Genomic DNA, 15,788 nt, shown 5'->3' on the forward strand with positions numbered 1-15,788 from the left:
AAAAGTAGTGTCGGCTCCTGTCAGTGGTCAATGAAACAGTTTAATAAATTGTTCCCACTGACTGAACTACAACGTGGTTCCTTCTTATCGTCCACAAGCAAAACTGTGTATAATGTTTCATATTGCAACACATCCCCTCCAGAACATCAGAGATCAAAGATACTTTTCAACAACTTGATATCTTGTATAACTGATTGACAAGTTCAGCACAGCTCTTGAGCTTGTTGTGCCAGATTCTGGCAGGTTATGCCGCCCACTACAGCTGATCAAACCACTGTCGTAGCACTGTTGGATATCAGGGCCATGACCTTGTGCTAATCCATCTCAGCCGCAAAAAAGCAGCTGCAGCTCAGGGTTAAGAAGGGGTGGCCTTCATTGGAATATCGTTAATTTGGTCCCCAGCTTCCCAATTCTACACCTCAAAGTATCTTTATTAAGTATTTTTTTAAATCTTTCTCAATCTATGAGAAAATTGCAGGCGTACTTTTTCCAACTTTGTGGTTCTTTATCTTCGAAAAGCCCAGAAAACTATGTCTCTCAAACTATATGGAGGTGAAAGGTGGCGCAACGGACAAAGTGATTCAGGAAAAGATTCCACAGAACTTTTTTTTCATTGTGAGACAATGGCTTTAAATACAAAATAAAAAGGCATCAGTAAACCTAGTAAAACCTGGATGTTCAGCAACCTAATTAATCAGGACACTGTGCTGAACTGAAAGAGAGCCCAGGGTGTCCAAATTCATCCAAAGATTTAAATAAATCCAATTTGCCCTTGATTTAGGCATGATAAATAGCTCTATTGTACAGCTCGGTATAACATAGGGTATGGATAAAATAGTTGATTGGATGACTCATTCATGGTGGACGCTGAAATGTCTAAATCTTATTGTATGTACTGTATATTTCTACTTTATGAAAGGAAATGTTTCTCCTGTAGAAAATGAATGGCATGTTCAACCTTTGAGAAGGATGTTTCTAAAATGTCAAAAACATGCACGCATACGCCAGCTCATTTAAAATTCAGAAGAAATCAAATAAATATAGATGTAGTAAAAACTATTTATGCATGCAATGATGCTGCTACAGTTACAAAATCAGGATTTCATAAGGCGGCAGTCTGGAATGGCTTGAAGTGACCACAGGTTGACACGTAGAAACTGAAAAATATGTGAATGAGAATAGCACTATAGGGGATTTCACTTCACTGTTCTGGATCTGGGTGTTTCAGTCCGGTTTCTGTCCGACTGCCCTTTCTCTAGTGTCATGTAAATGTGCAGAGTGAAGGCAGCTGGGATGTGTATTTCTTTACCATTGAGTAAGAGAGAGTGCTGCACGTTTTAACATTTTTAAAACCAGTATGATGAAACAGCTGAAGGAAGTCTGGGTTTGCTGGGTCTTTAAGTGCCGGGTCATTAAGCTGTCATCTCGGGATTGTTGATTGTTTAGTTGGACATAAGCATTGTTGTTTTTCTGATTTAATTCTTTGGCTGTTTTCAGACTTTTGCTGCCTGTGCACTTGGCTCTGCCCAGGGACAGCAGATGAAAATAAGCTTTTAGCTAAATCTGGTACAACAGACGTTTTATGTAACAGAGATTGTACATTGTCCCTATTAAATAAATACTCAACAAAAATAACAACAGATTCTGTATTTTGGGACCACGCTGCTGTCAGACATTGCTATAGTGAGGTTATCATGCGCAATAACATATCATTCAAACTCCATGATTAAGTATCTCATTTTCACGCCTTGGTAACTCATGACCATGCAATACTTTTAGTCACTAAGGGAGCTCTGTAATTTCAGTCCAGTAACCCAGGAGATCTGTCCTTTATACTCACAGACTATGATATTCTGAAACTTTGCTACCCTGTTAAGGGGGAGGCAAAAACTTGGGTGTCGGAGGAATTCCTCATACTTATGATTCATTTATTTATTATTTGCCAATTTCCACTCAATGGCTCTTCCGGGGCATTAAAAACTCCACCAAAGGCTGTCCTGCACCAACAGCTCTTGGGGAATACATGAAAACAATTACAGTTCTAAAAGCTGTCTACAAGCTTGATGAGTTGTGGATGTCACAATTTAATTAACAACCTCCGACATCACATCTGAATGTTAGCAGCTCATTTTCCCTAAAGTCAATGTACCATTGAAATCAAAGCTGCCTTTTTATGTAGAGGCTGTACTCATGTTTGTGGCTCAGACTCAGGTTAAATCTTCAAGAAGAAAATGCACAAAAAACATAATTCCTGTTTCAACAGTGCTGCTCACACATGTATCTATATGGTTTATCAGCTCTTTTAAATGGTACCTAAATGATAAAATATTTTATGTGCCAGTGCTTGAATATTATTCTGCTCTGAAGGCTGAATGGCATTTAAGTGAGTATTATTACGCCAGAGGGGTTTTTTTTCACCGATACTCAGGAGCATTGCCCGACACTGTCAGTGGACATACAATTATGGCAGCTCAGAAGGTCCTCTCAGGTCTTTGTGTTCTGTTCAGAGAGCTGACACTGCAGAAAGTGTCAATACAAAGAAACCAGGAGGGTTTTCACAACAAACATCATCCTCGTCTCCCATCTTCAAGTTACAGGTTTCCTCGAGGAACAGAACGGGCTTTGATACGGGACTCGTATAGGCTATATATCTGTGTGTGTGTGTGTGTGTGTGTGTGTGTGTGTGATGGTGTGTGTGTGTGTGATGGTGCTCACCCCTGGCAGCTAGCACACAGCAGCAGCAGCACAGAGACCAGCAGCAAAGCAGTGAGGGTACTGAGGGTGACAACCAGGACCAGCTGCCCACTCCCCAGCAAAGATGCACCGCCAGCAGCAGCTGCTGTCCCCGTCCTGACAACGCCTGCCTCCGGCCCCCACCACACTCCACTCAGCACCGGAGCCATGACACATCACAGTGTGGGGCAAGAGGACATTGGACAGGTACCAGCTGTTAAAAAAAAAAACACACACAAAAACACAGTGGCATTAAAATCAGCCATTTTAGTGACAGTCAGACAGACAACCACATTTCCAGAAAAAAATAAGATATACAGAAAAATCTAAATAGAAACTAAATTTAATAATCAGCCAATAATAATTGTTCTTCGAATAAGAAATCATTCTATTTAATTTGACACCAGCAACTTGTACGAAAAAGTCCGAAGAGGGGCAACAATTGGCAATAGGTTCACAAGCCGTATTCCAAAGCAAAAAAAGCAGCACATCTCAAGTTAAAAAGGACAAAGTAAAAGGTTTTACTCATCTCAGTAGAGATTTAGTTACTGCTTTAATTGCATTTCTACTGTCATTTGAGCAAAACTAATGAAATATGTGTATTTTGTCCTATTTTAAGTGGAAATTAGTATGTGCTGTTTTTCTCATGTTGGGTGTATTCAGTATGGCAATATACCGAGGACTTTGCTCTTAAAGATAAAATCAGGTTAGTAACAATATTTTACATGAGAGGAGCATCACCCTCTCTGAGGTGAGGAGGAGGTCATCACTCAGTAAATAACTGTGTAAGAAAATAGTTCAAAAATAGTAGATCACTTTTCAGTGCAAAATGACAAATCATTTGGGGATTTATGGAAAGTTTTTAAAAACATTTGGAATGGAAACATGGACATAGGGTTGTGAACTTCAGTAGCATTAAATCTCATTACTACTTTTGCAGAGACACCGAGCTACATTGAATATGTAGTCGGAAAATATGGAAGCAGGCGTGTTTTGGTTTTGGTTGATCGTCGTCAGCAGGGGATAACGTTTTATTCTGGAAACAATCGAACAAAATACCACACCGCACTGCATCTGTTAAATGTAATGTATCATTCTCCAATACCGTTATTATAAACTAATGACTTACAACATGATTGCTTCATTTTGACCACTGTAGTTTTTGAAATATCTCTTATAAAAACTAAAAAACAAGTTGAAGAACTGATAATTCTTCATTTTACTGCTGCTAACAAACCCCAACCTTGTGTGAGTGATTCTCTCTGTGACTCTCAGCCCCGAGCTCCAAGGCTTTTAAAATACTGAGGTATCTTTTAATAGTTTTTTTTGTATGTCGAGCTCCTCTGCATACTATGACTAGACATGGCCAGCAGGTGGCAGGATGGAGCAGAGGCAGACTGCGGTGCAAGCAGTCTGCTGCAGTGGCCCTCACACCAGATCTTCCATAACCGCTCTCAGGGCTCTGCGCACAGCATCAGAAACCGCATCACGTCTCTGTCTAACAGCTAAAGTTGGGTTTCACTGAACTGATGGAACCCCTGATTTTATCACCGATGACTTATGGGAGACGTGCTAGAGTTGCGGGTGAGACACAACAGTGGAGAGGCGGTGGCAGGGATGAGATTGTGTGCCTGACGCTCATGAAATGTCAAACAAACAAATGTGGTGGGGGTGGTATGTATCCCAATGTGTGTGTGAGTGTGCTGTTTCTGCAGGTGTGTGTGGAGAGGGGCAGAGATGGGGGCACAGTGTGGTGTTGGAATGAAAAGATGATCAGTTAAAAATGGTGACATGCAAGACAAAGGACTGTGAGAAAAAAGACCACATAAAGTCAGGAGTGTTTTCTCCTTGGCTCTCAGTCTATCTGCCTTTATTTGAGTCAGTTGAGATGATGACCACGGCACAGGGCAGGGATCAGAAAACAGCAACAAAAAGAAGAATCAGATTTTCCTCGTCTATTTTCCCCTCGTGAATGAGCCGCACTCCTGTCTGGTGTAATGTGTATACGGATTGTGTGTATTTTGTACGAGCGGTGAAAAACTGTATTGTGTCTCTATGCTCGCCTATGCTAATGTGACTGGGGAGTGTGGGAGATGGGGAAGTGCTAATCGTGTTCTTGCTGCAAAGAAGTTATGTGGCGAATCACATTGCGCTGCAGAGGGCAATTTTAACCTGTTCCTCAGAGAACACGGGGGAATTTCTGGAAAAATACACCAGAGCTCATGTTGCTTTCAGCGTGAGTGGCTGTTGCGAGGGGAACACAGTCTTACCTTGACACCTTGGATGATTAGTCAGGTGAGCCTCGCCTGGAAGAAAGCAGATAAAAATTAGAGAGGGAGGGTAGTGTTGCTCTGTGAGTGTGGGTATGGACCAAGTGTGTGTGTGTATGCATGGATGGAGGCTGGGCTGGCATGTGAGTGGGAGAGCAATGAGGGAATAGAGTGTGCTTAATACCAAGATCATATGAACAACAGGATGCCTGAAACTTCTTAGACATACATTCTAGTTCTCACACACACACACCTTTAGCCATGTACACTTTGTATGACATGCTTCACTGTATCGTGCACATGGGACAGAAATAAAGTCCACTTTATCGATCCATTAGTCCATGAAACTGAGAGGATAATAACCAAGTGACATCATGGCTCAATTGTATCGTATAACACATTATATCTACTGACGTGCTGCAATATTTTTCATTGTTATCAGACACTTCTCCACTCCCCGTGGTTCAATTATAAACTCCAGAATGGTACATCGAATTGAGTACCATGTGATGTTGACCTTCCTCTCCAGATTCCGCTTGAAAAGGCTCAGAAATGAGCGGACATGAGGTCAAAATGTCGTCGGGTCTTGTGTGACAAAGTAATGATCAATTTCTCCACCGACGCTGTCTGAAGGCTTGGGTCCAGGTGTCACTATCTACCGCCATGTGCCAGCTCGTGTGTGTCTCTGCTGGCACTTAAACCAGAATAATTACCGGCTGCCACAGCGCTGTGTCACCATGGCAACATTTCCCTCTACCCATCGGTGCTATTTATGGTGGTAGAGAGGGAAAAAAATTCACAGAGACGTTGCAAAAGCAGTTGGGTGTGAGTGTTACTTGTTGTTACGCTTGATTGTAGCTTAATTGTGTTCCTGCTTGGTTTAGCTCAGGTTCTGCTGCAGCCTCCAGGGTCACAAAGTAACTGTCCGTCTCAACCCTTTCGCCAACATGACCAAGAAGTCAGGTGAGCACTTTAAAAGTCAGCTCATGACAACGAGGCATCTCCACCCGCTGAGGAAGATCATGTGACATTGTCATAAAAAACAACCAGAATGTGACAACAAAGTGATGCAAAACATCTGCAAAACAAACATTTGGAGAAACAAAACAACCGTAAATTCGAGTATTTTTGTGCCTCTTTTGGTTTGGGTGTCTTAAAGAGCAGTTATCCTTGTCACATTGGGCATTGTGCACACGAACTGTGAATTCAAAACAGCACCACACCCTTTTATACTGAGCAAATTAAACTGCTATGCTGCTGAAATAGCAGTAGAACATTAGCGGAATAGCAGCAAAAGCAATTCGGGAAGTTTTTTCACTGTTCACTGTACAACTTTCCCATTATTATGCATTGACGAGTCACAGCGATGTTAATGCTCTTTTTTATTTGTCAGAGATCATGAAAAACAATATTAATCCACCACATTTAGCCACTAGCTAATTTCCATCTTCCATCCTTGTTGAGATGGACCTGGAAATGTAACATTGCAGCTATCTTAAAGAAGGGACAGGACAGACTGTACTCCTTGAGGAGAGTACAATCTGGTTTGCAGCCATCTGTTGGGGCAGCAGCATACGACCAAGTGGCTCAAAGGAACTTAACAAACTGATAAAGAAGGCTGTCTCTGGGCTGGGGACTGCACTGGACTATCTCCACCAAGATGGTTATGTGGTTGGTACATCTTGTCTCTTCACCAAGGCAAAGCCGAAGTGGAGGTATGTAACCTTTGCTGATTGTCAACAAGTTAAAGCTACAGAGTCAGGTTTTACTACATTCTCCCAAATTTTCTAACACATCATTAGCGTTAAAAGCCAATTGCGAAACATAGAATTGGCCCAGGAGGAGGATGAGCTCGTTGTTAATTTTCTTTTTGTTTGCAGGATTATGGACAGATTTACATGACAGTTTCACCACAGATGGGACATGGCCTAATTTAGAAGTCGTAAACTTTATAAGCCACTCCAGATCTGGACAGGGATCTGGAAACAGAACTTTTTATGCAGATTTCTTGCCATTTAAAAGAAAATAGAAAAAAAAGTGCTATCTTTACTTAAAGGCTATGAGGAACCGGTAAAGTACAAATGCAGATCCAGCTCTGGATAATAACGTTGTTGACATTCTGTATTTCCTTGCTGAATAGAAAGAATGTGAGAAATAAACCATCAGCTCTTTCACTCAAGGACACAGTTCATCCCTTAAAACTTTATGAATACCCTTTATAAAAGCTCTGAGTATCTCTTTTACTGGGAAAGCTGCTCACAGGCCAACATTATGAGACACAAGGGAGCAAACCAAGGACTTCAACTGTACCTTCTGGAGCTGCCATTCTCTGTTTCCAAGCACTTTCAAGCCTTGATGAAAGAAACCAGAAGCCTCGGAAAATAGATAATCAGTGTAGCGGTCTTCTGTCTCATGCCATGGAAAATAACTGGGAAAGTCATTTAAAGAGGACTGTGTTTTGGGAATTAAGGGAAGAAATCCAAATTCTACCCTCACCCAACAAACACACGGGCCTGACACAAACCACAGCCTCCGTCGTAGCTGAACTGTCCATATAAGGAACTACCGTGAGCCCAAAAATCCAAGGCATCAAATCTGAGCTCTGCTGGCTGCTCTACAAGCAGACACGTTACCTGACCCAGCAGCGGCCAACCCATGCAGACGCACATGTGCGTACATGTGGGAGTTTCATCTGTTGGAGAGCAGAGATGGACAGGGGAGAAAAAGATAATCCCAGAAAAAGCAATGCTTCACTTTCTGTGAATGCTTTTGTAGCCTTGTGACACCTCTCTCTGCAGGGTCCTCTGGATCCAAATAGATGGGGGGAGGTTTACAGCTGGATGGCTGCTGAGGAATGAGCCCCTGAGAAGCTTTCTGAAGGAGAGCCAGAGGCTTTTTTTTTTTTTTTAAAGAAGTCCTGCTTGCGTAGAGCTCTGCAGGCATTGCTTCTGTACATTGTTTGGGGAAATTAACCATGACATACCACTACAATGTAAACAAAAGCTCAAAACTTCACTATTTTCTGTAGTCTTTCTGGCTATCAACAGCTCTAGCTCCTGTCTTGTTTTTACTCAATCTGCCAAAACCCCGTCTCCTGCTACTATTTGAACTTTGTGTGGGTGCACAGGTAAACACCAAAAAGAGGTGAAACTTAAAAATTACGATGCGGTAACTTAAATACGGCTTTTTTTCCCCATACTTCCTTGTTTGCCTGCAGCTTGTTCTAAGCCAGAGGACTTCAACAGGGGGTCCGCGGAGGTACTGCAGGGGGGTCGCGAAATCTTTGGTTGATTAGACGATTTTTAACATTTATTTTTTTTTATTTTTATTTTTTTTAAACAGTTTTTTCTCACAAATTGTGTGCAAACGTGTGCCATCCACAGATGGTTTGAGGATTCATTGTCCCATCTACATGCATGTTTAAAGTTAAAATCTGTGGATTATTTGAATAGCTCAGTGTTGTATGCAAGATGTTTGTTTATAAATGGCAGTGGCACGGCCACCCTGTACCTTGCACATGTTTAAAATAAAAACATGAAAATATTAACCTGTGTATTATTTGAATAGCTTAGTATTGAATGTACAATAACAGAGTAGCTATGTTTATACACGGCACTAGGCCCCGTTAAATATAAAACACAATTGTATGCCATATAAGTAGTAGGGGGGTCCCTGCTCCAACTCTCCATCAGTTTGGGGGTCCCTGGCCTGAAAAACGTTGAAGACCCCTGTTCTAAGCCATATCCAAACTGCTGGATTCTCTCACAGTAAATTAAGATTCGAAGGGACAGTCAGAGCCTGTGGACGAAAACGGTCAGCTTTTAAAGCAGTAAACGAGGACTCAATGTTTGTTTTCATGTTGGCTTCTGAGCATTGCAGCAATCTAAACACAGCTTGCTGTTGGGATTCCTTTGGGTAGGAGAAAATAATGTGTTTCACGAACACTAAAAATAATGTTGGCTCTTCAGCTGAATGAAGCAGTACGAAAAATACAAGGTCTTTTGAATTTTGACTTCTTCACCCAGTGGTCATTTTAAATCATAACATGGGGGGGGGGGGGGGGGAGTCAGTGAACAAAGACTGCAGAACTGTGATGAAGCAGATACTTCTGAAACAGCAGGAACATCGTCCCAGGATCAGTGGACAGCACTCCTGGCGGAAAGTGACAAAAACAAGGCTCTCAAACAAGAATTGAAAAGAGCCAAAGACTCCATCAAGGAGCTGAACGTAAAATATGAAACAGATATCCTTGTAGTAAAGAAGGAGGCTGAGAGACTTCGACAAGAACCTGAAAATGTGGTAAATTCTAATAAGGACAAAGTGGTGCAGGACCTGAGCACTGAGAAAGAAGATGCCGGGCAGAAAATGGTGCAGGAGATCAAACTCCTTAAAGAAAAATCAAACGCTACGGAGATGCAGTTACAGACAGAGCTGAACATTATCAAACTTTCGTATGAAAAACTCATTAGCAAGTATGAAACTGATGTTGTTGTTCTGAGTAAGAAGGCAAAACAGTTCGAGCAACAACTGGAAAAGGAAGTCAAGGCTCATGCACAAACTGTGAAGAATGCCCAACAGTTTATACAACAAAAAATGGCGGAGTTTACATGCCTACAACAAACCTCAAGAGATATGGAGACAAATTTAAATGGGCAACTAAATAAAATGAAAATTTCAAACCAAGAACTTAGCAAAAAGCATGGAGCTGACATTGCTGCTCAAAAGGATAACACTGAAACACTCAAACAACAGTTGGACAGTGAAATAAATGCTCACATACAAACTATAAGGAACGGCCAGCAGACAATCCATCAGCTGAGAACCGAGCAGGACACTTTACGACAACAAATGGAGCAGGAACTGGAACACCAGAAACAACCTTTGAAAGAGACAGCACAGTATTCTTTCCAAAGTTTATACCAAGACCTGAGAATCCAATATGAGGCTGATGTCATTGCTCTGAGGCAGCAGTTACAAAATGAAATTCATTCTCACACACAAACTATAAGGAATGGCCAGCAGATGAGCCACCAGCTGAGAACTGAGCACAACACTCTGTAACAACAAATGGAGCAGGAGATCAATGGTCAGCAACAAATTTTGTACCTGAGAGAGACTCAATTTCTGGAAAAAGACTATCCCACCGTCGTTTGGAGCAAACAACGAGACAGAAGAAGAATATAAAGATCAGCACATGGACCCAAGACCGTAAAAAAGAAGAACATAAAAACAAGATCCAAAACACGTTTTTTTAAACAGTTTAGATCACAATTCAAGTCTAGAAATAAAAAAAAGAATAAATTTCCATCACATATTCTTATCTATATGTATTATTTCTAAAAGGTCTAACCTGTCATACAAAAGTTTGGAATCATCCAATTAATACGCTTTGTAAATTGTGCTCCTAATAAATGCTGTGACATGCTCATGATAAATATACAATACAAGTCACCTTTATTCGCTGTTTTTACTTGATGACATTTAAAGAAAAGGCTACTAATAGTTAGGATTAGAGGTTTGCCTTTTACTTACATTCATGATGTTTCACTTTTGCAAAGAACAAGGAAACAAAGCTGCTGGTGTGGAAAACTGTATTTCTGTAGTTGTCCCTAATTTAGCTAAAAAAATAGCTATTTTCGAATCAATTAAAGAGAAAGAAAATAACTCAGATTTACAGTCTTCAGCAACAGTCTGTAACGTCAGTTATAGTCGTTCACTCATTTACACCCATCAGTTAAATAAATAAAAAACAGAATAAAAAAAATATAAGATCGTTGAATCACGGCATTCGATGATTGGATGGTATCATTTTACTTTATCACAGTGGTGCAGAAATGACTACGAAGGCAATGAGGAAATGTTTACAAAATCAGTTTTAAGCGAATAAAACAAACAAAACAGCTTCTTTGTGTTTATACCTTCTGCTTAGCCAAGGGACAACGATTGTAGAGTGGGGGAAAAAATCCTTCTGGCTAACACTGGTGCATGTACATTGACGATGATTAATGTGCACTGTCCCTGAGAAATAAAAAATAAATAGATTAAAAAAAGACTATGCTTTCTTGCAGTTGCTGCAGTCTTGAAAAAGAGGTCCTGATGATGTTGCAACTCGTGCAGTTGTGCTTATATGATAAGTCATTTTCAATGTGGGTTTTAATCTGAAATATCGTATTATTCTCAGTTCTGTTTATTTGATTCTGTTTATAGGCAAAATAGTGCTTGTATTTACACCTTACAGGTACATATGCCTATAGAAATAGACCTTTTAGGTCAATATTTCACTCCTACTGGTCACACTCAGGGCAGTCACCTCTAATGCAGGAGCAGACCTCAGTAAAGTTCCTTTCTGTCATAAAGAAAACATTTTCTATGTCCTGCTTCATCCTGCTCAGCTTGCAGTGAAAAGCAGGAGCCCAGCAGACAAAAAGGCTGGGTACACCCTGGACAGGGGACCAGTTCATAGCAGGGCTAACACGGAGACGAACATGACAAGCAACGCTCACATGTGCAGGCAACTTATAATCACCACTTAACCTAAAATCCGTGTATTTGGATTGTGGGAGGAAGCCGGAGTATCCACAAACAAAACTCACTTGATCAGAGCCTGTGAGATACAATTACTTCTAATAAGCTGCTGATGTTTGCCTCATTACATAACACTGCAGCTGTTCAGTTGTTTATCATCGATGGCATTCTCCCACGATGTGGGAACTTATTAATATTTGACACCGATGTACAAGGCAAAATGTAGACCAGCTTTAAAAAGAAATAATCCCAAACTTTTAACACAGTCACAATGTCAGTTAATGTTTCTCTTTTCATCTTTTTAAAAAACTGCCCGTCCAAACTACATCATACTAAACACCTAGTAGTCAAACTCTTTGAGTCCACTGCTATCTACATATCACAGGTAGTGCAAAAATAATATAAAAAAAAACACGACTTCTTCGTATAAGTTGCTGGTTTTTGTGAGTCACCTTAATGGGTTAATCAGTGAGCTTTGGCTGATCAGACCAGTTGACCGTCATTTAAACTGAAGAAGAAGAAAAAAAAGAGCATGGATGTACCACTCACTCATCATTTTGTGTCCTGACCGGCGGGCCATTTGGATGATGGGGGTGAGAGAGCTGGGGGAGGGGAGAAGGAGGATCGGTCACTGCAGCCAAGAGAGGAGGGAATGGCAGATAATGAGGAAAAAAGGGGGGAGTGATGAAGATCTGCAGAAACCACACTGCAACTAAGTGAATCAGAATTTGATAAAGAGGAAAGAGGACAACTCTAAAGTGAGCTGACATAAAAGCAGAGGGGAGGAAAAAAAGACAACTAAAACAAAAGAGGGAAAGCAGAGAGATCCCACAGGCTGATATACAGTTGTCATAGTGACACACACACACACACACACCCATCCTCAGGGACTGTTGATGAAATACAACTCCCCACAGGCTGCAGTGCAACAGAGACACTGCCCCGACTGTAACAATGCAATCACGTGCATACACATACGTGCACTCAAATGCATGCAGACAGTAAAATCTGCTTAATCATTACAAATTAAAAAAGCTGCAAGTGTGTGCATGTGTGTGTGTGTGTGTGTGTGTGTGTGTGTCAAGGCAGTTGGCTGAGACAGGGAGATTATTGTGTATGTAATTCAATTCTGTCTGATTCACCACTCGTGCACCCCTCTGTATGCGTTCCTATGTGCGTGTTTGTGAGAGCGGGAAAACAGGTGCTTCTCATCAAGGGACATACCACTGTTGCTACGGTAACACTGGCTAACCATAGGGGTTAATGGTTTTAGCATGAGAAATTGATCTATCCTCCCTAAATGGGGATATTAAACCTGCATAATTCAGCAAGGCTCCCCTGTTTTTTCTCCAGCTCTCACATTACAGATAGTTGTGTTGTATCAATGCGCAGGATTATGCTACTTTCAGCTACAAGATACTGCTGGTAGCAACATTTATATCGATCCCCGCTGGGGACGTGTAAACAAAATATGAGACGTTTTCCCCAAGCAGATTAATGTCTCCCTCCGTGAAGTTTTTCATGATTTGAAGAGATTAAGAGATGCAGCAGCCGTGCAACCTAGCATCTCAGCTTTCCTTCCGAAATGTAATATTTACACGTGTTGTGTATTTTGTAATGAGGCAAATCCTTGTTTTTTAACAGTAGCATCCAGTTGCAAGGCCAGAGAAACAGCAACATGTGTATTATGTCTTCACTAGAAACGATAAAGCTCATCCCTCACTAATCGTTTCGTGACTAGTCCTGACCTCCTCCAAGCCATCGCAGTCCACAGATTCTGTGTGCATATGTGCAGTGGGTTTTTTTTTGCAAACACTTGTGCAAGTCTGTTAAATGTGCCTCCAGTTAATGTCACATAAACTCATGGGAAAGCTTCATTTCTTGTCTTCCTCGGCCCGTTTATCGAGGACACGGCTGACCCTGGAGTCTTTGGAGGCTTAGACATTTCTCGAAAGCACAAGTGAACCAGAAACTGCTGCGCTGAATTTAACTTTAATTTACAGGCAGCTGGATCATCTTTGAGATTTTCCATGATTTGCTCCGACATCACTTGCGACATCACTTCTGCTAAAAGCTTTTATTTGGTATTTACAATTACATTATTGTTGAGCATAATTCACATTTTTGTTTAAAAGCTATACTTTTCCTCCTCTGGGGGGGCTTTTTACTCCCCCACATATTACACATGTTTGCCAATGCCTGAAGCAGCCTCTCTGCATTTAAATATTTAGGAACTTATTGGTGCTTATTGGTCAGTTGAGCTCAACAAAAGCTGCCTGTTTGAGGCTCTGACAGAAAAAAAAAAGGAATTCTGACTTTCTCAGCCTCATGCTTCTCAATTCTTAAGATAAACAAGTCTCTCAGGCTTGCTTTAACATATCTTTTTACTTCCTTTCTTTTTCACACACACTCCCTTCTACTTAAAAAGCAGAAGTATGCTGTCAGTAATAGGAGCCTCGCCCATCTGTCACCTGCACCTCCCGTTACTGCTACTGAACGACTGCTTCTATAACCGCCCTCTGGATATGAAAGTTTCAAGAAACAGCGCTAACTGTCGTGTTTTGCTGCTCTGCAGAGAAAGCAAACATCGGCTGAAATTTCAAATGAACGAGTTGAGCTACATTTGACACGTTTGCCTATTCTCTGGACCAAAAAAGGCGTTCTGTCATTGCCTCAAATTGATGAGCTTTGTGACCGCGGTGCCACTCAGTCACTAATAATATGCTAAAACAAAAGTGACTTTAGTTATTGTGCAGCGCAGCAATTTACAGTGATTAAACAAACCAACCAGGCGCGACATCCAAATATGTAAATGGGGGCAAAAAGCGTGAAAGAAAAGAGATAGATTATTGTAATGATTTCAGGAACTGTCACTCACGTTGTACGTGACCTTCTGTGGAAACTCTAAATGGCAAGATGAAGAAAACGTTGAACTGTTGAATTCTGGGAATTGGGGGACTGAGGGCACAGATGTAGCTGCAAAGTGTCCGTCTGTCTTTGTGTGAGCATGAGTGCGTCTTGTTTCTAAATGTGTCAATCTTGAACTAACCAAAGCTGACCTGTCTCCTTTTTTTTTAAAGCAAAGAAAATCACATTAACTCCATCACATTAGCAGATGCACATACATGCACACAGCTCAGACAAGGAAATAGCTGCTTTATTTGGCATTGAAACGACTGCATGCATAAAATTTCTCAATCATTGTCACCTTGAAATGCAGATTAGCAACACAGAGTGAATGAGGAGCAGATACGACCACATCATTATTCAGTGCCACTGGCCTTTATGAGCTGAATAGCTGCCAAGATAAAGGGATTAGCAGGTTGAATGAAATAGGATGAAGGATGTTGCGTTTGTGCGTGGCTGTGGGTAACAAATCTGTGGAGGTAATTAATTCTAAAAACCTGCTAATGAGATGCAACAGATGCCTGCAGACGAACGAGCACATTCTCGCTCCAGCAAATGCCCATGCACCATCGGGGTGACACATGGACAACATACACACGCACGCACACGATTTCCATGTCAAAAATGCACAAACAACCACCAACGTGATTCTTTCTTCTCTGAGCTGTTATTGCCACACCCCAAAGCTCCTGTCGCTAACACTCAGGAAATCGCCACGCAGCATTTCATTTATCACCCTCTTGTGACACCAGCCTTTTGGATAAAGCACACAAGCGGGAATTAGTAGAGGTGTGTGTCTGAGTGAGAGCATATGAGTGACTGAAATGGAAATGTAATCCATCTTTGCAAGGATCTAACCACAGCAGGAGTGGGTTTATTAGATGACGCAGACAGGGCAAAGGGGCCGGGGGTCTGAACCTACCAAACCTATGAAACGTTGCCGTCAATGCAAAGTGGGCGTAGTCAGAGTGAAAGTCTGGTGGGTGCATGGGTGCATTTTGAATGGAGTGGAAGGAGGCCGAAGTATGCTTAATGGGCTTTTGTCCTTTCAGTGCAAGACATCTTTTAGGCATCCCTCTTGCGTCTGGGATTTCACCCCCTGCTGCTATGCTCCTCCAGCATTAATAACCAGATTCTTCCCTCACATTCCCTGTCCAGTAACCTGTCCTCTTTCACCTTCCTACAAATCAAATCCCTGTTCTGGTCTTTTCTCTTTCTAAACTGTCCATCTTGCCTTTCTCTGCCTCCTTTCTCTACCTCTTCCTTCACACCTTCAGAGCTTCGTCCCTCCCCAAACCAGACCATCGCATGTTCAACACGCCTGGTAGCCCATAAAGATATGGTAAAATATGG

General features: G+C 41.5%; 1 protein-coding gene across 1 annotated transcript in view; it reads right to left on the bottom strand.

The window, feature by feature from the left end:
• The window catches only part of pag1 (phosphoprotein membrane anchor with glycosphingolipid microdomains 1), a 57,043-nt gene that overhangs the window by 11,927 nt on the left and 29,328 nt on the right, over positions 1 to 15,788 (bottom strand). The window contains exons 2-3 of the mRNA XM_075449642.1: positions 5,004 to 5,039; positions 2,716 to 2,947 (exon numbers count right to left, since the gene is read on the bottom strand). Coding sequence (XP_075305757.1) covers positions 2,716 to 2,903 — 188 coding nt within the window. The 5' untranslated portion in view covers positions 2,904 to 2,947; positions 5,004 to 5,039. The remainder of the gene's footprint in view (positions 1 to 2,715; positions 2,948 to 5,003; positions 5,040 to 15,788) is intronic.

This window comes from Odontesthes bonariensis, chromosome 18, assembly GCF_027942865.1.
Source record: "Odontesthes bonariensis isolate fOdoBon6 chromosome 18, fOdoBon6.hap1, whole genome shotgun sequence".
NCBI classification, from domain to species: domain Eukaryota; kingdom Metazoa; phylum Chordata; class Actinopteri; order Atheriniformes; family Atherinopsidae; genus Odontesthes; species Odontesthes bonariensis.